General features: G+C 45.6%; 1 protein-coding gene across 2 annotated transcripts in view; it reads right to left on the reverse strand.

Annotated features, from left to right (window-relative positions):
- Positions 1 to 3,351: 3,351 nt before the first annotated feature.
- Positions 3,352 to 27,190, reverse strand: part of LOC135919345 (uncharacterized) — a 28,426-nt gene continuing 4,587 nt past the window's right edge. Inside the window, exons 6-15 of one of the 2 annotated variants that reach the window (XM_065453104.2) lie at positions 27,073 to 27,120; positions 25,196 to 25,284; positions 21,873 to 22,532; positions 19,099 to 19,330; positions 18,344 to 18,515; positions 16,633 to 16,772; positions 14,680 to 14,821; positions 10,605 to 10,766; positions 6,819 to 6,953; positions 3,352 to 3,636 (exon numbers count right to left, since the gene is read on the reverse strand). In XM_065453104.2, coding sequence (XP_065309176.1) covers positions 3,448 to 3,636; positions 6,819 to 6,953; positions 10,605 to 10,766; positions 14,680 to 14,821; positions 16,633 to 16,772; positions 18,344 to 18,515; positions 19,099 to 19,330; positions 21,873 to 22,532; positions 25,196 to 25,226 — 1,863 coding nt within the window. In that variant the 5' untranslated portion in view covers positions 25,227 to 25,284; positions 27,073 to 27,120 and the 3' untranslated portion in view covers positions 3,352 to 3,447. Of the gene's footprint in view, positions 3,637 to 6,818; positions 6,954 to 7,352; positions 7,421 to 10,604; positions 10,767 to 14,679; positions 14,822 to 16,632; positions 16,773 to 18,343; positions 18,516 to 19,098; positions 19,331 to 21,872; positions 22,533 to 25,195; positions 25,285 to 27,072; positions 27,121 to 27,190 lie in introns of those variants that run through there. The other variant, XM_065453105.2, reaches the window with a different exon arrangement.

A 27,190-nucleotide genomic window follows, 5' to 3' on the forward strand; every position in this document is an offset into this window, starting at 1 on the left:
ATCTACTGGTTATGGCCAGTGGCCCTTCCCCTTCCCCTTCCGCCACTCACTGTCCCTTTCACTAGTATTAAACTTTCTAACAAGGCTATAAGCCACGGCGACTCGTTAACGACCACCGTGTCACGCCCCGCTCGCGGGTTCACTCCCTAGCACGTTCTCGTGTCGTCTCCACTCTCGTCGGCACTTGCCGCAGTGCGCGACGGGCAGCGAGCCAATCAAGGAAGGGTCGTCGCGTCTCCGCGGCGGACTGTACGCCTATCTGTCCGTTGTTGCACGCTCCGTGCACTGACCTCTGGGAGCGGCCGTCACGGTCACACGTGGCTGGCGTCGCTCAGCCGACGACGTCCGGCGACCACGACGCGAGGCCTGAAGCCCGCTCCCGGCCAGCCGCACCCGGGCAGGCAGGCCTCGAGCTCGTCTCGCGACGCTGGCGAAGAAAGGGCGCGCCGTGGCGTGTACGCCAACTCGACGGCCGTGGGCAGACAAAGAGCACCTGCACAACGCGACGGGTCGCTTGCGGACTACAATGGCCGATGCCGGTCGAGAACATCCCACGCCGCGTGCGCGACTCTCCTTCCTGCAGAGATGTGTGCGCTGCGCATACGTACAGCACGCACGCACATACAAGGTGCTGTCGCGATGTGGCGGCGGCGGCTTGCCGAAGCGCGCGGTCATCGTTCCGCAGCGGTGCAAAAAGGGTGAGGCCACGTTTTGAACGTCGCTTCGCCGGCACGCTGCTTAAGCGGCTATGAAAAGGGACTTCTTAAAAGCTGCCACCACGTTTCGTTTGCTCCGGTTCGGGCCTTCCGGAGATTGGTGTCAGCCTTGCGTGGCGGGCGCACGCGGTCCATTTTTGCAGGCGCTAAATCCTTAATGCCCCACCATCCTCCCCCAGTCCTAAAAAGGAGCAGGATTAATCACTAAACTAACTACTAGAAGAACTTCGTTTTCACGTCCTCACGCACCTCCCGGCTTTTTCACATCTGGCACGGTTACAGCGCTCCAGGCATTTCTGACCAGAGACCCGCTGAACGCGTGAATAGCAGCTTCGCATGTGGCGTGGTGGGAGGCGTTTCAAATGAGTGGTCCCGTTGACGTTCTAAAGAACGGGCACTGTTCATGCTTTACGTTTGCTCTTGCAGTTAGTCTTGAATGTATGCCAGTGCTTCTCACCACATTCTTCTTTAGAAGCGTTTCGCGGTACGGCCTTCGAGAGGTTTTCTGCGAGTCGAGTGTAGCCCAACTGACGGCAATGTTGGCACACATCGGAGCAGCCACGTTCGTGGCACGACATGTCGAAAAGTTGGTGCGCCACCTCATGAAGTGAATATGTATGCTAGATGTATACTTAGGTTGATTCTGAGGTAAAGCTGCTCCGCTTTTTGTTCCTTAGTCGCATTAAATGTCTACGTTTTTTCGTTAGGCACGAAAGCGATGTTAAACCTTCGCAAAGAACATATGATATATTCACGGCCGTGCGACCAACATTTAGCATTGAGGATATTTCGTGGCCCTCTCTATCTTTGTGGAATTTTCTTCATCCTTTTTTTTTAGTGTACCGACGTTCTCGCAGATTTAGTTAGAACAGCTCCGTGTGAGTAATGAACGTTTATTGTTTGCTTGTTTGTTTTGGTATACCCACAAGGACAGGTCCGACAATGAAAAACCGGAGAAAACGAATTGTACCACTGCGGCGTGTTGGACGTGTTGGTATGCAAACTTGGATAACCATTTCAAGCCAACAGACAAGGACAAAACGGAAACGTAGACACCACAGTGCGCTAAGAGACAGCATATAGGGCGCCGCGTTGTTTACGAGTAAGTTTTGTACCTGTCTCCTGGAACCGAAATGTCATTAAGAAAATAAAATACATGATAAAGTAACTGTCTTTTAATTTAAATGTAGAAATAATCACGAGAACGGAAGTGAGAGGGCACGATAAAACAACTTGCCACGTGCGGGAGTCGAACCTACGTGTTCCGTGTTAAGAATTACACCTGCACATTCAACTGCGCATTACATTGCGCATACATTACGCATTGCATTAGGGACACCCACCTTCGGTAAGTGTTTATTTCGTCTACTCTCCTTTCTCTTTCCTTCTTATATATTTTTACAGTTACATAAAAAAAAAACTCAGTCCCCTTCTACTCTTTTAAGAAGGATGACCAGCGAAGCTGTGTATGTGGGCCCCTTAATGGCGAACTGCGGGTCGGCGCGGCATTGCACTACGTTCGGGATCGGCGCACGTATGGCAAGAGCTTGACGCCTGCGTCACCTCCGCCGCGGGTCCACCTGGCATTGCACTATCTTCGTGATTTTTTTCTACACGCGGGCACGATGGTACGGAAAGTAGGCCTTAACAGCGTCACTGTAAAGAAACAGTCAATTTCCCCAATGTTGTCCCTGGCTTCGACGTCTGTGAGTAATGTTTTTTGCCCCCATTCACCACGGATTTTCCTCTAGCCTCTGCGGAGGCAAGAAAGGGTCAATGAGGCATGTCTCCAACAAACAACTGTATTCAAATAAGCAGGCCTAGGCTATTGAAACGTCAGTCTGTGCGAACCACCGTGCTCCAAGGGTTCCCGGACCTTGGCCTGGGCTTCTTTGGCGCTGATCGTCTTCCTTCTTCTCGCTGGACGAGTTGACAGCGTTCGCTGCAACTATTTCTTCTTTTGACCTCTCCTTTTTTTTTTTTTGCAAAATAAACTCTCTTTCAAAATAAAAGGTTACCGCGACTGTTTTAGGTAGTGGCCTAACTAAATAAACGTTGCGTTACCTCCAAACGACAAGGTGGGGTTATCAGTTTATGAAAATATATATTTATAGTATTTCATATTGGCTCACAAATCAAAAGGTTGCTCGGCACGACGAACCACAGCTGGGCGCTGGTTGAACTAAAGATGCACATAAATATTAGTATTTTGTTTCGAATTACATTTCGGATTTCAACTGTTGCGCTTGAACCTTAAGGTTCCCGAAACAGTAGCGGGAAACCCCATAGGAACGAACCGTCTCACGGAAGTTTGTCAGAATGAGTAAGGAAGTGCACGCATGGCGCACGTAGCCAGCACAAGCGAACAGTTCCACACGGTATGACAAGCACAAACAGCGCAGAACCGGCCGCGATGGTCAAAATTATAGCGTTCAGACGCTCAGTGTTCATATATGAACCCGCAACACTGGCCGTGACATTATCCGAAGCGGCAAAAGCAAATATTGTTGGCGTATAACACATTCCAAGACCACGTGAATACTGCACGTGTAAATGAAGCGTGGGTGTGTTTGACTACCGAAGCCCAATGCGCGGGTTACCCCCCCCCCCCCCCCCATTTTCTTTTCTCGCCGAGTTTCTTGTTGTTTTTCTTGTGTCAGGTCATTGCGCGTCGACATTTTCTGTGCGAGTACGCTCAATCGTCCGGCCGGGAGAGAGTGCGTTTAACGGGCTACGGGCAAGCGCTGGCCACTCCGGATGCCGCCAGCAAGCGAGTCTGACCGCTGACGTTGAGGAACCTGTAATTGTAGTAGAGACCAGCGGTGGGCGCCGGGCATGTCCGAGTCCAGTCTTCGCACTCGAGGTCAAACAGGGCCAAGCCGATGTCCATGTTCGCGAACATCTTGTTGATGTCGCACAACTGTAAGAGTTTTGGGTGGCAACAAGGCGGCGCATTATTTTGTCAGATCACGCACGTCCTTACGCTCCGGGTAAACGTGCATTGTCGACGGTCATTGAACTTTGTCGTTGGAATCTATCAAGAACCGTTCGCGTTGGGTACCACGCTAGTTCATCCGGCATCCCGGCAGGTTTGCGCGCTAAGGAGACGCGCTCAGCTATGAGACAAAAATAGTGACACTTTGTTTTTTTTTTACTTCCAAAAAGCAAGAAAGAAAGCTGTTTTCGAAATATGTAACATGCTCACCCTTACAAATAAAACTTTCGCGTTGACTGAGACGAATAACAGCGGCAAGTACATAATACTTCGTCATAAAGGCTAAAGCTACATAACTGCTGTTAGATGAATAGGTGGGCTAGTTGGAATGGATGAATACTTGAAATCAGGACGGAAAGCGACGACAACAACGGAATGCTTGGTTTCAAGCCTTTCTTTAATCGAACTAAAATTATCATCAAGCACACTGATAAAAAAGGACGCGAACTTGCAGAACGTTTACATATACAAAGGCAGAATGATAATAGTGTATCTGAACTCTCTATTGGTTTGTTATGTTGTGATAGGCGGCTGCTCGCTGAATTATTTCATGATGTATTTTAATGGCATACGCACGCTGGTGGTCTTTCCTTTCGCGTGTCTCTCTTAAGGAGAAACTTTAGCTCGGGCCCAACTCCGACGCGGCCTATTCCAAAACATGTAAAACGCAGAAATGCTTTTCTGAGATAACCCCAAGACCAATTTTGATGAAATTTGTTATATTTAAGAGAGAAAGTTAAATTCTAGTGACTGTTGGAAGCAGAATTTCAATTTATGGCCTGAATTTTGTTAAAGGAATGTTCAAAAATTCGGAAGCTCGAAAAAAATAGAAGCTCGAAGTTTATAAATTAATAGCTCTGCATCAAGAGCAGATATCGCGGTTCTGTAAACGGCATCCATTAGATCATTCAAAGCGGACAAATATGATGTGTCAATATATATCTTATATGACTTCGCTAAGTTGTTTACAAGGGTTCTGCAAAATCTGTATTTTCATATTACTAATTTTTTTTATATTCATGTGTAACATATCAATGTTGTCCGCTTTAGATATACTATTAGATACAATCCAGAGAATTGTGATATCATTTTTTTTGCTGAGTTGCAGAGTTGTAAACTTGATAGTATCGCTTTCTGAAAATTTGTGATTTTTCCCAATTTTTAATAAAAGATTGACAAACCAACAGTCACTAGATCTTAAGTTTTTCTTTTAAATGCAACAAACCTTGTGAAATTTGGTGCAGTGGTTGCCGAGAAAAACGAATTCTCCTTTACATTACAGGGCTGCGGGCCTCGTCAAGCTGGCTCTACTGGAGCAGCTTTTACTTGCAGCCTCCTCCGTCAAGTAGATGGAAATAAAGTTATTCTATTCTAAAGTTATTCGACATGTATTTAGATAGGTGCACTCGAGCTAGAGCTTCCTCTTAATAAATTTCAGCTGTTTAATAATGCTACTTCGGAATACTTCTTTTCCGTTTCCCGTCGTTTCCCGCGCTGATATCAAGTATGTCCCACAACCGATGCGGTTTGATGTTGCAACGTCGCAGTTCGTAATTGACAACAACACAATAAAAAGCGCAGTAAACACGCCAACAAAATAAGCAGTTGAATTTGTACGCCTTGTTCCTGCAGTACTTGGGTCTTTGTCTATCCTCAGTTTATTATATTTTTATTAAATACGGACCAATACTGACCGGCCAACTTTACTACTCTCCTATTCGCCAGATTTTTGTTGTTGGGAACGTTGTAAAGGTGGCTTCGGGTCATATTTGGCCACTCGAAAATTAGTTTCAGTACGGAAATTTAAAATAGCGAGCATCTGAAGTCGGGGGGGCGGGGGGGGGGGAGCTTCAGCTGCCACCAGAATGCTGCCTCACACTACAGACAGCATAATAAATTACAGGGGTGTTACTTATTTCCGATAATGTGAAGCTCATACTCGCGTCCTCGGAAGACTTCGGCAACCAACCGCGCTTTTGCGTCACGCAGCGTCTAATGGCTGATGTTGCGAAGATGTATTCGGGGGCCTGAAAACTCCGTTTAATTTTCCCTTTGATTATTTCAGGTCATATGGCATGAATGCAGCGCGACACATCGAAGTTCGGGAAGATGTATATGTATGTGTGGTGAACGGAAAGAGGTACAAACACAAGCGCATGTGTTTGTGTAATCTTTCCACACTCCGGCTCTTTCCGCCTGCATTCGCAACATGAACTCAGGCCAGTTCGGCCAAATCGCTATACTGATTCAATGCATTTCCTGTCAATTACCTGCGATATTTACGACGAGCCTAGGGGGCTGTTTCTGGGAGCTTGCGTGACCAGCTAAAAAAGGCGGTGGTGGAGGCTAACTTCGCCACAATAAGACTTTATGTGAGGAGAAGCCCGCTTCGCGGTTCGTTTCGTTTCTCCCACGCAGGTCGGCTTCCTAAATTCCGCTTGACATGGAATGGGGGCATATCAGAATGCGGTAATAAGAGTTGGCATTGAGCTATGGCCTACCTACGCAGGCGATCCTTTAGGTACGGCACTGAATTTCACCCCAAGTTTTGGGTAAAGTATGTGCGCGTTGGCCGTGAGGAGGGCGGGGGGGAGGGGGGGGGGGGGGAGGTTGAACGGATGCGACATAGGTGGCCAAAGTTCTGGCATAAGCAGGCTTCCTGCAATTGGCAGTGCACTGGCCTGAGTACAAATTGTTCATGGCTTAAAGAAAGTTCATTTCAAATACATACTATTGGAAGGGAGTTGCACCCATTCTCATAATTTCACACTTTTTCCTTACTTTCTTTACGGAAATTATAACGACTTATATTCAGTTTTGTATCCTACATGCGAAAATTATGAAAAAAAGTAGAAAAAGACATGTATTTGTTAGAATTCATTAGGATGAATGTATTTTCTTCATTAGCGTCAATTAATTATGTTGATAAGAAAAAGCAACGTTTGGGACTGGTTCCGCTGACAACAATGCTCCAGATTGAGATGGCATATCTCAATATACAGACCCCCTACTTCCCCCTGCTTCGGTCAATGCCCCTATAAATCGGGCACCTACACGCAGTAATATACGAACGACATACATAAACTGTATAATGCGTTTTGCTTTACCTTGGAGTTGATGGTGATTCTGGTTTCGAAAGTGCTCAGAATGTCTGTGGCCCTGATATTGCGAGATGTGCCGACCACAACGTTTTGTGTCACGTCAGTGGCTGGATTTTCATACGGGTCCAAAGATTTGCAGTACTGCGATAAAAAAAGCAAACAAAGGAAACAGATGATGACCTATGCCGCGTAACATTCACAATGTCTGGTTATTCACCGCGCGTTTGACTAAACGCCGTGCGATAACGGCTCGCTCCACTGGTTGTTGACAGCCGTTATAATTATGTCTGGTTCATGTTACAACTATATCTATTAATTATAAGACCATTAGATTTGAAATCGCGGCATTGGCATATCAGTGCAGCTGTTGAAGAAGCGCTTTCTCATTGTAATTTTGATGCAGTGTGTTCACGAGCTTCGAGCTTAGCGTGTCTCTTCAATCAATCAATCAATCAATCAATCAATCAATCAATCAATCAATCAATCAATCAATCAATCAATCAATCTGTCTTTCAACTTACGCAAGGGGACAACATGTACCATTGCTGTGCAATGTGCCATCAGTCACAAATTATATACAGTTATGTGTGTTGTATAGTGTGCCCTTTCTGTAAAAAAAGCTATTAATTAATTAATTAATTGTGATAGCAATTATGTGGCCACTCACGGCGAATTACCACCGCCTTTGTCGGCGTCACCATGGATGATGTTAGTATAGTGCAAGTACGCCAGGGTGGCTTAGCGGTTATGGTGTTGCGCTGCTAAGCACGAGGTCGCGGGGACAAATCTCGGCCGCGGCTGCCACATTCCGATGGGGACCAAATGCAAAGACTCCCTTGCTACGTGCATTGGTGGCACGTTAAAGATACCCTGGTGCTCAAAATTAATCCGGAGTCCCCCACTACGGCGTACCTCATAATCAAATCGTGGTTTTCGCAGGTACAACCCCAGAATTCACTCCCAAGTCCAAGTGCGCGCAAGCTTCTGTGGGTGCGAGTGAAAGCGTGCAAGGGTGAGTCGAAAATGATGGTTCGACCTCGCGCGCGAGGGAGTAAGGCGGAGAGGAAGCCCCTAAACATGTGAAATTATTAGCGTACAAATCCCTTGTCAGACCAAAATTAGAATATGCCTCACCCATTTGGAACCCGCACCAAGCTTACCTTATAAATGCACTCGAATCAGTCCAAAACAGAGCAGCCAGATTCATCCACTCATCATATTCTTACGACATCAGTGTGTCAGCTTTGAAAGCTGAATCCGTCTTATTGCCCTTATCACTTCGTCGCCGCATTGCCAGCCTTTGCTTGCTTCATAAATTTTTCCATAGTTCACTACGTCGCGCACCCTACATCGTCCCTCCAGCCCGCATATCTCATCGCACTCGTCATCCGCTTCAAGTTTCCCGACTTCGTGCCCGAACTACCACTTTTGCCGCATCATTTTTCTCCCGTACTGCAGCAGACTGGAACGACCTACCCAACGACATCGCAGCCATCACGTGCTCATCCAACTTTGCCAATAATGTTACCAGTCATGTTTCGTTGTGTTAAAACTCGCTCACCAAAATATATGTACCCACCCCTTATGTAATACCCCTCGTGGGTCTTTAAGGTAATAAAATGAAATGAAATGAAATGAAATGGAAGCGCGCCGTCTTCCATCACGCGCAGGGTATCAGGGGAGCATTCTACTCCGGCAGCGGTTGCATATGGCGCGGCTGAGCGTGGCCCCTATCTTGAAAGCGATCTGCGGTGAGCATACAGTCTAGGCACACCAAGGGCTGATGACTTCGTGTGCTCTGTGTTGTCGCCGCATAATTCGTGTTGAAGCGAAAGCCAGCACGAAGGGCAATTCACTCGCTGCTGCTGCCACTTTTCCTCAAGACGGCGTTTTGACGGCGAGTGTTCGCGGTCATCAAGTGAGATGTGTTCATGCTTGCCTGTGCGCGCGAGACACTACGCTTGTTAATTTAGTTAGAAAGCGAATGTTTTCAAGTTTATACGGTTGATAAAACCACTATCCTTACTTCATATAGCTGTCTAATAGTTTGCTATCGCAATTGATGCTTCGCCTTACGAGCGAAGCTCAGATATTTATTTATTTATTTATTTATTTATTTATTTATTTATTTATTTATTTATTTATTTATTTATTTATTTATTATGGCCATTAGCCTCTGTGCGCATGTCACAAAGTGCGCTTCGAATTGGGTTACTCTATGTCTGTCTGGCTGCATGCTTAGCCAGCTATAAAGATTATGATTCTCTCGTCATCGAGAGTAGATGTAAGCATGAAATGGCTACCGGCAAAGCGGATTGGTTGGAGGTGTTACTAGAAACAATATTAAAATGGGTATAGTGCATGTTCGCAACGGTACACCACACCACCCCTCACCACAGCACACGAACCTGTTTTGAACTGAACCTCATTATGAGTGTCGTCTCGGCTAAACAGCCGTCCGCCGCGCGTCGGAGGCTGCCAGCTTGGTCATGCAACGTGGCGCCATCTCTCGATCCGGCGCAAAACCCGCGCCGCGGAACTCACGGACCACTGGCATCGAACAAGCAACCCTGCCTTAGCGCCGAAAGATGACAAGTGTAAGGTGTCCTGTACCTGACTTTTGAACGTCGCTATTGGAAATGACAAATAAAACTTCAACGTACTGTAAGTTACTGCTTGAGGGATAATGTGAACACGCATTAGAAAGAACCCGGAGGCAAAATTTTTTGTAATTTGTTTGGGCAGTACCTAGCGTATGTAACGAGGTCCTGTACGAACGGTTGGGGGCCAGAGACCGCATTTTCGTAAGTTCTGACTGGTTTCCCGGATGATCGCGTTTTGTTAGTGCAACGATGCCCGGATGTTCTCGTCTGAATGCAACGGGAGCTCAAGGAATTTCATCCTTAAAAACGTCCAATCTGGCTTCACCACGGTTCATGTCTGGCAGGGAGCAGCCCACGTCCCTCACTGTGTTTGCTTTACAACGAAAAAAATCTTGTAAGTTGAAAGCAATTTTTAGGTGTAAGCAATGGAAAACCTTACCATTTGCACGACAAACATTGTTATACGAGTAAATACCCTTCAGATGGTGTCAAGCCCGGACCCTCCAGATACAGAGGGCAGCTTCGACCATCGCCAGCCTGCGGAACGCTGGCGATGGACGTGGTGTTCGTTTCCACACGACTCCGTACCGGAGTGGAATCGTACTCTGGCACTGAGAAATGAGCTCGATATTTTGCTCGACACTTCAGAGATGATGCTCTGACTTGGACGGTCTCGCGGCGCAGGGAAACGCGCGTTTTCGTGGTCGCGTTCCTGGTTGACCAACCACCGCTTTAAAATTAAATTATGTGGTCTTACGTGCCAAAACCACAATATGATTATGAGGCACGCCGTAGGAGGGGGGGGGGGAGTGGGGGGGGACGCCGAATTATTTTCGACCCCCTGGAGTTCTTGCATTTCGAGTCGACCACTTCGAAACGCAACCCCGGTGGCCGGGATATGAACTCACGCGTTCGGGCCAGAGCCACTACGGCACCACGGAGGGTACCGCACTGTTTAAGTTCCACTCTGCGCTATTGTGAGACGGAGTGTAGTGGCCCGATAGCGGAGTCGCAGATGTAGAGCGGACATAGTGGGCAATTGTGGGGCGAAAGAATGGGGAACAAGAACGTATCTGGAGTGGCAGTTCGCACTGTATACGGCCCATCCGGGGTGGTGTAGCGGGGGCTGCTATTCTAGTCACGTTGTCTCAATGAACTCCTCGCTGCTACCACTCACAAATAAACTCACGCTGGAAGTGGTGTTGACCCCGAACTTGCTTCTCACGCAGGGTGCGTCCATCGTTTTGGCCGCCTGGGCCTTGTAGACGCGCGTGCACATGGAGACCGACACCGCCAGAGAGGGAGTGCTTTTCCACGCGGTGAAGTTGTCGATGACTTCCATGGTCTTCACCTGGGGCACAACGGAGGCGAACAAGTGAATGCACTGATTGCAAGGGTTCAGCCCTTTTGACCGATTGTACGCGGCTTCCTACAGTGTTCTCGAACCTTCCCAATCGTGTGGTACGTGTGAATAAAAAAAAAGAAAGGCGTGTCAACCCAAGTCGACGCGAAAGAAGACATGGTTGACGTACACGGTATATGTAGTTGTAAGGGGGCGGGCAGCGAATTCCATTCAGAAATAGTTCGGGGAAAGAAGGAGCACTTATAGCTGTCTGTCCTAGCATAGATAGGTGTCAGTGTATCCGAACGATGGTGTCATGTATACCTAGTGGAGAGATGACTTACATATAGTGAAGAATCCAGACCCAATTTGTGATTAATTAGATTATGTAAAAAGTCTAGCCTGTGTTTCTGTCTTCTTTGTTCGAGCGAAGGAAAATCGTTAGCCAACATCAACTCTGACGGCGAATCCGAACTTTTGACTTAGAATAAATCTAAGTTCAAAAGAACTTAGACCTTACAACATGTGACTGTGTTTTATGTAAGTTTTTATTGTCTTGTTTTTTCTGTATAGAATGAGTTCTTCCTGTTGAATGAGCGGGGCAGGTCCTCGGCTTTCAAACTCCCTTGCCTTTGATGTGCGATCCCCTTGCCTTTTTTTTTACATCGGTCTGTTTGCACCATTAATTGATTTAGGTATTGCCTTTTGATCTTTTTACGAAATGTTTCTGTGAGCAATATGTCATTGTAAAGTCTATTTATTTTATGAATGTATACGAACGTATCTTGTATATGTCTTGTACTCAATGTCTGCCCGTCCTGCAAGGACCACAATGTGGTCCTTGCAGTGGTATGTACTAAATAAATGTGTAGTTACATGTACTGAAATGGGTGCATTAAAGACGATGTAATGTTGCATAATTTCATAATATTTTTTGAATCATTTGCATTATTTTCGGCCTTTCATTGTCAGACCTTACAAATGTTTTCCCGTACTGTCTTATTCTTTGATTCTTGTCGAGCTGTTTCGTTCGCTTCCTCTTTACGCGCACATACGACGACGTTGTCTTCTTTCGCGTCGACTTTGGCTGACACGCCTTTCTTTCTTTTATTTTCTTTTACTGGCCAAGAGGCCGGGTGCGGCGATACCGGTGATAGTGCAGTCTATGGTGCAATGGGGTCAATATTTGAATATTTTGGTGCCAACGCCCATATCGTGAATTTTGCCTGCTCTGCGACAAATTTTCGCTCCTTATCTCGCTCGCCGAGATCTACATTTTCACACATTAAGCGACTCGCTATACGACGCTTTGGAAACAAGAAAGGACCGTTCTTTTTTTTTTTCTTTCTTTTTTTTGTAACCAACGTGCCAGATGTATGCCCAGATCCCACGCACGCCAAACTCTTGTTAGATCGCCAAACGAGGTTTTTGTCTTTTTAGAAAGATGGCCTCGACTCTGCGGGACTCGCTGCAAATTACGTCTAAGCGCGAAAGCGCGCGAGGTGATGTCGCCTCAGTACACGGCGTAGACGTCAGTGGCGAGCTCATAACGATGTCATAATAGTGCAGTAGTGCAATTATACGAGCAGTGTATCTATAGTATTGCAGTAGTCTAATTATAGGAGCAGTATATTCACAGTAGTGTATTGCTGCAATGCCTGAGTATTGTAGTCATGTGCAGTAGACGGTCACGTGGCGAGTATGACGAGTTTATGCGCCTAAACGCACGACATACGAGAAGCAGTCGAACAAGTAATGTCGCTTTAAAGCCAACGTTTCGACAAGGACCCTTGTCCAATAAGGACCCTTGTTGTTCAGTGTTGTGTATTCTTGCGTGTGTTATTCGCCTTGTCCTTGTCAGTGCGCTGCTTCACCACCAAGGTATGATAATTAATCACCAACTAGCCCAACTTTCCACATTAGTGAACTTGTTCGGCTACATACTGCAGTTTCGTGTATTCTTTAGTGATTCCTTGGTGCACTTATATATGTTTTTAAAATTGTACAAGTTCCAGTACTGCCTCCGTGCTGAACAGTAGGTTTGTAGACTCGCCAAGCTGCCCTGGCGTAGCTTTCTTCTGCAACACTTCCATCTGTATTGTAAGATGGGAAAATCAAATTGAATTACATTGAATTACTATGCAGGGAAAAAAAACTTTTTCCAAGTTGCCCAATGTATGAACCTCCCCTTTGTACGTTTTAAAGTAAAAGAATATCGTATCATACCAGTGACACATATATTTGTAATGTTTAGCTTAATACAAGGCGAGAATAATTTCTAAATTTGTGATAGCTGCGGAGGAAAAGTGTTCGCCGCTTTATTGCAAGTCATGATTGTGGTTTTTTTCCTGCTCTTTAAAAAAATGGCTGTGGCTTAGGTAAGGTTAAGCCCAGGATGCGAAGCATACTAGCCTTTATTTTAGTTGTTGAACCACTGTTTAGCCTGGTGAACTGCTGTTGCTTGGCTATATTTGGTTCGGCTAGACGAAGAAACAACTCATGCATTACTTCTTCGCCTTCAAGAGTGGAACGCGACAGCGTTCCCGTCGACCCGCCAAGGGGTGTAAGACAATGGGCTACAGGGCAGCGACTACGCGCCCCGCATTGGACGCGGTGAGCGTCGAGCAAAGCAGCGTTCGGCGCGGCAACGAAATGTGCGCCTGAGCAAGAGACGCACGCCTTAGAAACAGCGCGTTTCTAAGGCAACACCGCATTCACTAGAGGCGCTTTTGTACCGCTTTGAAGCGTTGTACTCGTGGCTCAGTGGTAGCGTCTCCGTCCCACACTCCGGAGACCCTGGTTCGATTCCCACCCAGCCCGTCTTGCAAGAGTTGAGCCAAAGCCACTTCTCCTCTGTCGTGACGTCACGGTGTCACGTGATTTCATGGTCACCGCCGCGCCTGAGGAGCTGGGTTGAGCCCTCGTAATATGCTTCGCATAAAAAAGAAAAGAAACCAGAAGCTTTCCGCGGTCTCCTTTATTAACAGCAAAGTGACACCTTGACCCACAAAGCAGTGTCGTTAATTGGGCGTATGTCTACTCTTCGTAATTAAACAATAAGTCGCACCACAATATCATCTCGGTGCCTACTTTGTATAAATGATGCCTATAGGTATCCCTAACACACGCAGGCCTGTAAATATAAGGCCGCGTTATATTCAACGATTTCATTATAAAGCTGTAACACCTAAGTTGATGCCACACCATGCGTGGTAACACATACGAACGCTAATTTTGCGGACGTTATCCAAATGAGCGCTTACCCCCTGCAATTGGAAAAGAAACAAAGCATTAACAAGACAAATCGTTGGCAGTATAAGTTTGAGACAAAGTGATACAGCGGGCGAGCGAACAAGGCCAGACTCAGCTCGAAACAACATTTAGACAAGGGGACGTCTTCCTCAAATTTCGACAAGAGGATCTCGCGATCGCCAGCAGAAAGTCATAACAAGTTATAAGTGCGCGAATATACAGGGTGTTCCACGTAACTTTAGCGAAACCTTAAAAATATGCGAATGCTACGTAGCTGGACAGAACCAAGGTAACATTGTTTGCCGTCGCTTGGAGATACTCTGATTATTTGTTTTCATTCTACCTAATTACATTATTACTCCTTATTAATTAATCAACTTCTCAAATATTTTAATTAGATGAAAAGTGTCAATGATAAAATAGGAGAGCAACATGAAAAAGTCCTGATACAGCGTTCTGTCGCTCAATAGGTGCAACATAAAAGTGTTTTTCTGAAAGAATCCCGCGAATACACGCAAAATTGCATCGAGCGGCGAGTCGCGCGGCAATCTTGCGTGTATTTGCGTGCTTATGTCTAAACTTGTCTAAACAGTGTGTCTATAAAAAAAGAACCCTAATTATTACGAGCATTGCGCGGACGGAAACTCCGCGGCCACGCGGTGAAACTCACCATGCCCAGCACGTTGGAGTTGTTGCTGCTGGGCGCGAGCTGGTACGGCGCTCCCCCGCTGATCCAGCACTCCTTGTAACCGGCGATGAACTCCTCCTCGTTGATGTGCGTCAGCGGGATCAAGCCGTCGACCATGAAGGACCTGCATTGCTGACGAATAAACGCATCGGGCCGCGCAAGGAGGCGACAAGTTGACACAGTGGGTCCTTAATTCCATCACTTTGAAGGGGACCTTTTCGTACCGTATATAACTCGAGAACCAAAATGCATGGAAAAAAAGAGCCTGTAAGCACGAACAAAATCAAAGCTGGGCATTTGACATAAACCTGCTCGGTTGGCAAGAAATTCCAATGGGCGACGCGTGTTCCAGAGTACGTCTGGCTTCTTTTGCATTGCAGGCGTTCACAAGCTGTAAATGTACAGACGCAGTGGCACTTTCAAATCTCCGTGAAAGCATCGCTGCGTCTATTTAGTTCATTCAATTTCGTCTTGCTTACAACAAAGAAACCACCGTGTTCCTTCGTAACTGTAACCTGTTTATCTTGAACAAAGAATCGCTGACGCTGATGCGATTCGTTTGTTTTAGTCATCATTGCATCTGAACAGGTCCGTGTTGTTAAAGGGAAACAATGCGTTCCTTTGTCAGAGCTCAGGGACTGCCGGAGAACAGCGGATACGGAGCGCGTCAACATCCGGATACCACGTGCTCGTCGCATCTTTACGTGAAAGCCCTTGAGATATGCTAATTTACCTTCGCGTAACCATCAACGTATGATTCGTTACAAGTGAGGCCACCAGCCAACTTAGCCGCCATCCTCAGCAGCAAGGTTTTTCCACCAGTGGAGAGCGCCTCTGACGCTGCGTCTAAGGGCGTCGAAGGTGGAGGGTTGCATTAAAAAAAAATGACGATGAAAACTGCCAGGAATGTCAAATTATATTGCAAGCATTTTTATCTAAATCATCAAAACATCCCCGTGTGGCCTACCTGAATGTTTAGATGCATGCAGTTGTAATGTTCTTTTTTTTGTCCCTTCAATGCTCATGACCAATAACTAAACGCATAGTGAATGAGTTGGTTTAAATGTATTTCACGTTTTTTTTTGTTGTTTAGGTTTCGCTAAGTTAGTTGTCCTGTGCCTTATCATTAGAAAGTTTGTTTGGACCGGCCACTATAGCCTATTGGCTATCGATACAAATATTATGTACGCATTTTTTGACGTTGAACTAATAAAAATGATTAATGAATTGATCTCTCGATGGGGGAAGAGCACAAGCTAGCCCCCAGTCTGAGAAATAATAATAATAATAATAATAATAATAATAATAATAATAATAATAATAATAATAATAATAATAATAATAATAATAATAATAATAATAATAATAATAATAATAATAATAATAATAATTCATTTCGTTGCAAATCTTACAAACTCCAGCATCCAGCAACTCCCCGGCAAGCCGGCCGACGAACTTCCGGAGCGCCTGTATTTACGGAAGAAGTTCCTTCTTCGAGATTTGCCATCAATTACGTGGGGACGTCTGGCTCAAGACCAGCACGGATGATTAATACGAGTGTACACTTGTTACTCCTCTTCATTTTGTACTGTACGTGTTGAACTTTTAGTGCTTGTCATACATTATTTTCCTGAGTTTTTTTTTACCACCCATCTAAAGTGCACTGTGATGCATGTGTGAATTGCACGTGTGAACGTAACTGCCTTATTTGAAGGATATATTTTGTTGAGTTTTTGACGACTATGGGCTCTGACTCGGTCTTTGGATCCCGAAACCGGCGTTTGCTTGCGCACCAGAAGGCTTTTCAGGTGATTGTCCGTGCTTTCGTGGGGTTATTTTCGGAGGCTGGTAAGCCAGCCTTGGAATTTGGCCCGGCGCTGGCGCCTCGCTCACGGAGTGCGCACGTGACACTGCAAGACGCGCCCACGTGCTTACTTGAACTCATTGTCGATCGCAGCGAGAAAGGGCGCCATGTTGGCACGCCAGAGCCGGATACCGAGGACTATGAAGGCGCGAGGAGGCGAAGGCGGCCCCGGGTGAGCCGTCTGCAGCATCTCCTGCTGGGCTCTGGCTACCTGCGAATGTGACGAGGCCGAAATTACTTTGGGGTATGTAAACTAAGCTACAGGGCCAAGTGCAGAAGGTTGACTGTTTCAACCGTGCAAAGTAGGTTTCAGCGCAAACTAAGCCACGAAGGAGTTCACAGACAGGGTTCGCTCTGAATTTTAACTTAAAGTTGTTGGCTTTGAGTGTACGGAAAAAGGATATTTTCCGTGGTCCTATGCCTTCGTTACACAACCAAAATTTCCCTGGGATATCCCTGCATCAAAAATTGAGGTTGACGACTGGCACTGTTTGGTGACCAGTGAACGTAACCAACTAACTAACTAACTAACTAACTAACTAACTAACTAACTAACTAACTAACTAACTAACTAACTAACTAACTAACTAACTAACTAACTAACTAACTAACTAACTAACTAACTAACTAACTAACTAACTAACGCTCGCACGTTAACCGTTCCTTCCAATATATCGTATATGGCTGGTGAACATGTGGAATTTTCATTTCGCCGTTGACTCTTCATCACCGTGCGTTGAATATTAACAGCGTGATACAGCACACAGAGAAGCACCAAAGGATAGAGCGCTGGTTATTTTCTGTCCTATGTCGCACTGTTAAAATTATGTTTGACAAGACATACCGACCACACCAAATGAACACGTTGTTGTCGCCTAACGTAAATAAATATCGAGCGTAGCACCAACAAGACAAGCACTCTTAGTGTGCACCTGTATGTGCACACATATCGTTCTTTAATGAAGGAGCTGAAGATATGAACGTCCCACGCCCAGTAAATATATTTAGTGGCACGAGCATCGAGGCGAGTGGGGAGGAAATTCAATATAAATCAGACAAGAATTAGGAAAAGAATAGTACAGTACAAAATTCATGGGCTTCATTATAGATATGATATCAGAGCATAAGCTTAGTTACAACTGGAGTTACTGCAGTGTCTGGAATGACTAGAATTAATAAGAAATCACTGTCACGGCCGGGGACAAAAATTCAAAACAAATCAGAAAAACAATATTAAAGTACAAAATTCATGGGTTTCATTATAGATATATCATAGCATAGGTTTAGTTACCGGTTGAGTTACTGAAGTGCCTGGAATAACTAGAATTGATTAAAAATCATTCATTACCGCACACCAAAGCATAGTATCGTAAGCGTTAGAGAGCCACCACGTGAGCACGAATTTGGCGAAATTCCTGGAAACGCAGACGTAGAAAGCGGCACTAAGGACGTCACTAATGACGTCGCACACAGGAAGGTGGCGTGATATTTAACTGGCTAATTAATAGAAAACGATTGCCTCCGAGTTCGGTTCGTGCGTTGCGTTCGCCTAATGTTAAACTAAAGAGCACCAACGCCGAAGTGCGAGTGCCACTAAGAGGCACCTAAGTAAATGATTAAGGTTGCCTACCATTTCTTTTTTTTTTCCAATGAATATAAGCACTTTCCAACGTCGATATTAGCGCCCTGGCAAGCGGTCAGATTCATTCGTCTCAAAAGTCAAGTTCTGCTCTTGTCAAAGTGTGCGCACTAGGACAAGTGAATGCCAACAACACGGCAAACCTTGAGGAAGTCGAAGGCTTGCTTGACCCTGCTGTCGACGGTCACGGATTCCCATGGCTTCACCTCGAGGTTGAGAACGCCGTAGTGAAATATTTTCTTGGTGGTCCAGTAATTTCGCAGGGTGTTCTGGCCCACCGTAGTGGCCACGTGACCTTTTGCGAAAGCAGTCCCTCTGCATGATCGCATAAATTACGGACAACGCACAAATGGCGGCCTTTGCGAACGCAATGCATCACTAGTAGTAACTAAACAAGCAAGCAAGGCAGCAAGCAAATATTCGTAAGTCACAGTTTGATGCTTAAGAGGAAGCTTTTGCTTGGGCATGTCTACAAATTGACAATACACAAATACATGCGAAACACAAAAATATTCCCCTTATTAACTAGGGTTGAGTATTGGGCGAGTAGGTATTGTATTCTAGAACTGGCACAGCGCAACATACAATGGAAGAAACAAGCAGAGCCGGCCAGATAAAGGAACAGAGCGTGGCCAGCTCGGCTTGTTTCTTCCTTTGCATGTTGCGCTTTGCCTGTTCTAGAGTCCCCTTATTAAACTGCTGAACTGAATTCAATGAACGTCGTCGCTTTTAGAGAAAGAGCTAGGATTTCAGTATTGACACACAATATTGACTCCATCCGTCACAATGACACCATATTGGGTATTCGTGCGCGTACTTGCTCCGATATTTAGGAAGGCTTGTTCGACATTTTATATTTGTAGTATCGCCACATCGGCTATGCTGGTTGTACACTTACCGTATTGTCACGTGAATGCCGAAGGACGTGAAGTTTGATGCGGTGGCCTTTGCGAGCAACTTCTGAATGACAGGGTCGGTGTCGTCGAGAAAAGTGCCGTTCTTGCGGACATAGTACGGGATGAAGGCGTAGGCGCAGGCACCATCGATGTGGACGTAGGCGTAGTCCTGCTCGTACGTTCCAAACGTGCAGAACAGCTTGTGCTTGCCCATGGGTCGAGCAGAATGGGGCACTAGAGAATAGTTAGAGAATAATAAGAGCCATTCCCTCTGTCTGCATTCGTGTTATTTCATTATATCTGGACGGGTTGATCAATGAAATCACCGTCCTACCAGAAATGCTTATCATTGCACATGCGAAATTTTGCGTAGTAAGGAAAATTGTGGCAGCTTACGAGAGCGAGGTATCGAGGCGTGACTCAACAATTTATTATTTCAACGAAAAAATAGAAAATTGAAATATTAAGAAAATGCGGCAGAAGGCCATCTCAATCATACCTATCGACAGTAATGCGCTAGCATTGAATCAGTACGGCGGCACAACATTTGCCACTGTGGAAATGGGTTGTGTATTATTAGGGTTGGCGTCTGACACCACGTGGCGAAAAGAATTTCATCCGACCATCTTCGTCGAAACGAGGCGTGACTTCCCCTGCGATCGCATCTTAACCCTACACGACAAGCATACATTAAACCTCGCGCTCACCGAAAGAAACAAAAGCAAAATTCAAGAAATTGTTCGAGAACATAAAGCATTATTACCAAGATTTGAATGATTATCGATTGATGGGATTATATCTAAGAGAGACATGTTTATAGTAGCCGCACAGCAACTGGCACTCTTCCAAATTTACTCATTATATCCCCAGTACATCCACGCTTATACAGATGGCTCGTGTCATGAAAATTCCTCGACTTCAGCATTCGTCATTCCACATTTAGCGCTAGAGCAAACATTTAATTTATCCCGGGAGACATCTTCCACCATGGCAGAACTATTTGCAATCCTGTGTGCTTTGCGTTTCATAACAACAGAAAAACATTCGCGGAAATGGGTTATCTTTAGCGATTCGCAAGCCGCTCTCACATTACTACAGAGCAATAAGAAAAATTCTTTGAACACTTCGCTATTGTATGAGACGCTCAAAGAACTTACAAAAGCAAACGCAATGAACCACGTAACTGCATTTCAGTGGATACCTGGGCACTGTAATATTCCTGGCAATACTGCAGCGGACGCAGCTGCGAATCGAGCGCACAATAGCACAGAAACAACCAATCTTCCCTTATCGCGTAGTGAAGTCCGTCTGATCCTGAGACAGATTTCTTGTCGCCTCAGCAAACCTACCTGGTTTTACCAGCAAACTAAAAACTCGGAGTTATACTCTATAGACCGATGTATAAATTTATCAATCAATGCCGGAAACTCTAAGAGACAACAGAAAATTTGAAACATTGGTACACCGGCTGCGTCTTGGTACTGCATTTACGAAACACTTCTTGTACAGGATAAAACGTGTCTCTAGTCCGCAGTGTTCTTGTGGCCATCCAGACGAAGATGTGCATAATCTTCTTCTTGAGTGCACGAAATATGATACACAAAAAACGGTAGTGCAAGCTAATTTGTTTATATTAGACAGAAGACCATTCACTCTAAAAAAGATACTTGGCCCATGCCCAACTGCGGGCCTTTAAAAAAGAGCACTTCTTGCTCTGAAAAAGTTTTTAGAGGAAACCAACATTTTGGGAAAATATTAAGTATCAGATGATCCGAATACGCTAAATGAGTTACATAAACATTGTTCGTGGTTCATAATTGGTTTGTGTGGTGACCGCAACTTTCACGCAATATGTACAATTCTGTTCTGTACTTGCAGTGTATTACATGTGTGTTTTGGCTGTTCAAAACATGACTTTATATATGCGTACGTGGACTGAACTAATGCACAGAACATTGCGACTCATGTATTGTTGGACTGTATATTTTTCATTGATCCGGTGTTCTACTGTGTGTTATATTTTGTGTCGCTATTCTCCCTTTTTACGCAAATTTATTTCGATTGCCAACTGACAAGGAGTAGCCGGTGCCACCATAAAGACGCCAACCTCTCCTAACATTCACTTCAATAAATAAAAAAAATACACACCTAATGGCGCATACCCGATGACCCAAGTTGCCATCAAAGAGGTTAATTGGATTGGATTGGAGAAACTTTAATAAAAGTCCTGCAGGACGCACGTCAGCGCACAGTGGGGACCAGCACATACCGAATGGCACATACCCAGTACTCGAAGTCGGCATCAAAACGGTTAGATACAAATGTACAAACATATATAGACACAAACATACAAACACAGATAGATAGATAGATAGATAGATAGATAGATAGATAGATAGATAGATAGATAGATAGATAGATAGATAGATAGATAGATAGATAGATAGATAGATAGATAGATAGATAGATAGATAGATAGATAGATAGATAGATAGATAGATAGATAGATAGATAGATAGATAGATAGATAGATAGATAGATAGATAGATAGATAAATAGATAGATAGATTAGATAGATAGATAGATAGATAGATAGATAGATAGCCCCCGAAAAGTGTGCGAAGTACCCAAAGCATGCTAACGCCTTAAGACCCCTTTCTGCGAATGGACAGGTGATATGTCTATCTCGCAGCCAATCCTTTCATTACAGGTTAGCTAACGCTACACTGCCATAACGCCCACTACTATGAGACAGTCGTGCGGAAGCGTAGCGTACCTCTCGCCGAAGCAGGCTTCGATGTCGTAGTGGTGGTGGTCGTGGTCGTGGTGGTTGTGGTTGTGGTCGTGGTAGTAGTGGTAGTTGTCGTGGTGGTAGTGGTCGTGGTAGTAGTGGTGGTTGTGGCTGTGGTAGTAGTGGTAGTTGTGGTAGTGGTAGTAGTGGTGGTTGTGGTCGTAGTGGTGGATGTCGTAGTGCTGGTTGTAGTTGTGGTAGTGGTGGTCGTGGTGGTTGTGGTCGTAGGGGTGGATGTCATAGTGCCGGCTTTAGTTGTGGCCGCACGCTTGGTCGCGGTGCTGGTGGGAGTTGCGGTAGTGGTGGTACTTGTGGTGGTAGTGGTAGTCGTAGTGCTCGTTGTAGTTGTGGTGGTAGTTGGGGTGGTACTCCATGCTACAGGCGGGACTGCAGCGGTGGCGGTGGCACTGCTCGCAGATATGTTTCGAGTGGTCGTTGTAGCAGCGGGTGTGCTACTGGTCGTAGATCCCCGTTGCGTCAGCTTGGCGGTGGTAGTTACTGCCGGGTTCGTAGCGGTCTTGCTGTTTGACGCCACAGTTATGACAGGCAATGTCCCAGTCGCAGCACTTGCATTGACCTTCATCGTCCCTGCAGACCTTGCAGTGCGTGCTGTGGAGTTGGCCGGGGGCGAGGAACTGGATTCGTCTGCAAACGGTAGAAACGCCTGAGAAAAAGTGAATCTCAATCACAGATGAATAACGTAATTCTAAAAGCGATCCTTAACCTAACCTAGACTTTTGTGCGCGTCGCGCAAAAGTGCGAGCCTAATGAATTTGTCAGGCAGGATTGCGCAGCGCTCAACATCGCTTCCCTGTTCAGGGAGAACTCCGAAAATGTCTAATCGTCTTGGACATTTTAGTTCATAACGTTCAGAAATCTGATGAGTGACAGGAACAAGAGGCTAGACGATGTTAAGAATTAAGTTGCACAGACGGTATGCTAATATTGTCATGAATAGGTGACATGCATAAAAACAAAACGAACGAAACAGCCAATGTAGTGGGAGCATGCTAATTACGTTTGTCGCTAAACCGGTGGAGCCCAACCTACAGACGTTTTTTTTTCTGTCTTCATTGACTGTTGTTCCTTTAAAATGAAGCAACAGTCATTCTAAATCTGTCTCTTTTTGCATGCCTAACTGTACTGCAAAACGAAAACCACAGACTCCTCAATTAACCTCAGGTTCAGACGTCCTCTAGCTTAGTGCATATTGGCAATCATAAAATGAAGCTTGCCATTGCAAGGTTCTGTATAGGCTTTTATATTTTTGAAACAAACAATGACCACCAACATGGAGTTGTGTGTGTGTGTTGTATGTGTGTGCAACCACTTTTCTCTCTCTCTCTCTGTTTGTTTGTTTGTTTCAAAGTGTATACGCTGCCACTGACTGGACGCGCACTAATATTTTGCAGTTACATGAAAAGAAATAGTCATCCGACTAGCCTAAACATTACCTCGACGTGGCCTCCCACACGGTACTCAGATACGCACACACTGCAGGGCTTTGTTGACCACTCTTCTCAAAAAAGTCTTGTGCTAATTTGCTTCACTGAGCTCTGTACAATCATGCTTCTGCCATAGGTCTAATAAATCACCACTGTTATTTTTCAGGTAAGTCGCAGCATGACGTCCTGAGGAAGGAACTAAAGTCCAGCGCCCAAGCAAGCTGCACGGCCTTGCACCAAAAGTTGTCTCCATAATCAGGCGTTTTGACGATTGAGTTTTAAAGCAAAGGTCTTCAACAACGTTGTGCCGAGGCCACTTTGAGTTTTTTTTTCAGCACCATTATGGTTTGATGTATGAGCTGGTTCTCTTCTACTTTAGTAAGAAGTTCGCTGTTTCTGTTTTGTTTTCATGTGGCTTATTTAGCCATCAGTTATTATTGCTTTAAAATTAAACAGTTTTTTATTTTTGTACTAAACAAACTAGCCTTGCTATTCTTCGTAGAATCATTTACCACAGTGTTAGCGCTGCCACCTTCTCTTTGTCACGCGTGGCTCCATAAAATATCTGGTTCCTTGGTGTAGAGTAAACACACACACACACAAACACACACAGACACACACACACACACGCGCGCGCACACACGCACACACACGCACACGCACACGCACACACACACACACACACACGCACACACACACACACACACGCACACACACACACGCACACACACACACTACATCAGGGAGTGGTTTCCCTCCAAGTGCCTATGTGTGGGTTGACCAGTCTGCAGACCCGACGTTACCTACGCTACCAACCTCTACACCACTGAGTGGGGTTTCTCCGTATCCCTATGTGTGGATCGCCAGGCAGTGGTCATGCTCCGTATTCCCCTGTGTGAACTGACCAGTGTGCTGCCAAGGCCCTCTACCAGGAAGCAAGAGAGAATGCGGTTGCCCGGATGGTGCGCGGATGATGCGCAGAAGGCCAGCGAGACGCCACGGACACATCTTCTCTGCCCTCCTGCGTGCAGGAAGCACGCACGCCGAGCCTTTCTGTACTTTTTGTCCTGGAGCACACTGCTCACCCGTAACGATGTATTAAACTGCTGTTATTTGTTTTTACAACATTTCGATCGCCTTGCCTGCCGGACCCTCCCCTATGGTCAACTTGGTTCGAGCACCAAGCAGACGCTGTTGAAGGTCGCCGAAACTACGTCCCCGTAACAACTCATACGAGCTCGTAACAACTGGTGGCAGCCTTAACAGCTTGACAAGCCAGAAAAAACGCATAAACGAAATACGCGCAGCGACGCCGTGCTGAAGTTCCCGTACTAGAACTCCGCGACGTCGAGGATTCCAGCGGCGTCTGCGCTGGTATAGCTCAACGTCCATCGGTAAACACGATCTAAATTGCATTCTTAAGGAACAGGTGCCTCACGTTACGAACTTCTCTGTAATTTTTGCTGCGCAATAAAGGTCCATATGAGATAAAGTTAGATTGACATCTTTGACATCACAATATGGTACCAATGAGGAGGATTTGGCCCGAAATTCAAACCTTGAAGTTTGGCTTTTTATTTCTCTACCAATAATCAACAATTTACCGTCACATTAATGAAAATGTAGTTTTAAACAGTACCTTAAGGGTTTAAACTGATGTAGCGATATTCTTTAGTGCTTCCGAGCTTTCACACTTCTTAAGATCCCGAGTGCGTCTTCGCTCAGTTATTTCAGGTAAGCACACTGCAGATGTTTCATGTTTTGTCGGTATTCTACTGCATCAGCAACGAAGAGGTTGCGACTTCTCTGAAAAACACAACTAGCGTTACAAAAAAGGAAAGAAAAAATGCGGGACCGGCTTACCTTTAACTATGGCGAATAAGACGTAGGCCATCGCAACCAGAACGAAGAAAACCAAGCCGAAGAGACAGATAAGGACGGCCAGAGCTTGGCTGCAAGGATCACATGAGACAGGTAATCAAAATTATATCGCTCAGCTCCGGCCATTACTAACACTTCAGGCGCACCCGTCTTCAAACAGGAACACAAGATACACTATAGCCTTGGATAAATTCTTTCTACATTAATCAGAAACACATTTAATTGTTCTTCACTCTAGCTTAAGCTCATCGATTTGTATTTCATACGGGGAGAGTTGGTTACTCGAAAGGGCCACAAAAACACGACACACTCGAACGGTGTTCCCGTGGGAACACGTCCCACCATATTTCGATGCTGTTATAAGGGGAGATGTGTCAACAAAGTCAGCGTTTTCTTTGTTTACGTATTGTGCATTCGGCGCGTGAGCAGCAGGGGGGGGGGGGGCACTTCAATACCAACGTTCCTCTTGATTTTCGCTCTTTCTATATTCTTTCAGGGAGCGGTGCGAAACTTGGAAACGCCGCTGTACTGTGTGAATTCAATTAACTACCGTCGCTGTATAAAGCTAAAAAAGAAAATTCGTGGTGCATCTGTCCTTTATAGATGATTGGCTACTTTAACGATACTAGCAATTTATCTTACGGTTAGTGCGCATTCGGCCCATACGCAGTGACAGGTGCCCAGTGACCAAAGTTGCCTTCAACGAAGTTCATTAAAAGAGCAGCAAATATCCAGTGCCGCGTGCCCATGTGACAAAACTTGGCGTGAAAGAGGGTCACTGAAGAGTGACTTTGATTGCGCTGTACTTTGATCATTTATATGTCATGGCATTTTGAAGGACTTTATAATTGCAAGTTTCGCATGTTGTCATTGCTGTCAGGTTTAAACAATTCTCGTCATCACGCATAGTAGGTCCCAATTAACTTTCCAAATATGGGACTTGCTACTGTATATGGATCACTTGTAATTGTTGCCTCAATACTGACATGAATAAACTCATTCTGACTCTGATACATACCCAGTGGCGCATATCCAGTGACCTGGCCAAGTTGGCGTCACAAAGGTTCACTAAAGAGCAACACATACCCGGAAGTACATACTCAGTGACCCAAGCTAGCCCAACCCGGTTCTTTCAGAACAGCAGTACGTAGACCATGGACTATCCATTGGCCCAAGTTTGCAGGAAAGAGGTTAGGCGCGGAGATTCATGTATACAAAGATATATAGATGCGAAAACACACCGAGGCATACCGCAAACTGAGTGAAGTTCTCAAAGAATACTAACAGCATGAAAATTCAGGTGCAAGGAATCTACGATGACTATCCGAGTATTCGAATCGCCTAGACGCATCTCGTATGCGACGGGTACTGGTGCCGCGCTCCTCTCTCACGCTTCCCTGTGGGCACGCTGCGCCTTCTCGTGGCGCCGCTGTGAAGCCCGCGCATACCAAGGGGCACATACCCATTGGCACATACCGACGTGACCAGCCTACATTTTTTGGCTGCCACATCGCGGGATCGGTCCATATTTTTGGTTGGATAAGTGGACAGCTATAGGGAGTCAGAAAGAATGGCCTGACAATGCCAATAATGCTATTCGCATTAATATAGAAAGGACTGCCGCAGCTCAGAAAAGTTGCGCTCGGCTTTATTCAAGCGGACCAAGGATCGAATTTCGCTGTGCCGTGCGAGTTGTGAGCTTCTTGGGGCTAATATTTATTCCAGCAATTTGAACCAAGCGCTACCGATATTAAGTCGATCTTATTCCCTAGTTATAAACAACATTGGCTATCTGTTCGGGCTGCCTCACGGTGAAGTCACCTCATGGCTCTCTGGAAGAATACCACTGAGGCACGTACCGCCAAGGGCATCCGCGGGTCGGAGGTGGAGCGTATGTGGCCGCTGGGCTGTAAACAATAAAAGAGTGTTTTACTTTGTGTTATGTTCAGCGACGTAAACGATGATTTATTTGCATGC

Source organism: Dermacentor albipictus, chromosome 2, assembly GCF_038994185.2.
Source record: "Dermacentor albipictus isolate Rhodes 1998 colony chromosome 2, USDA_Dalb.pri_finalv2, whole genome shotgun sequence".
NCBI lineage: Eukaryota > Metazoa > Arthropoda > Arachnida > Ixodida > Ixodidae > Dermacentor > Dermacentor albipictus.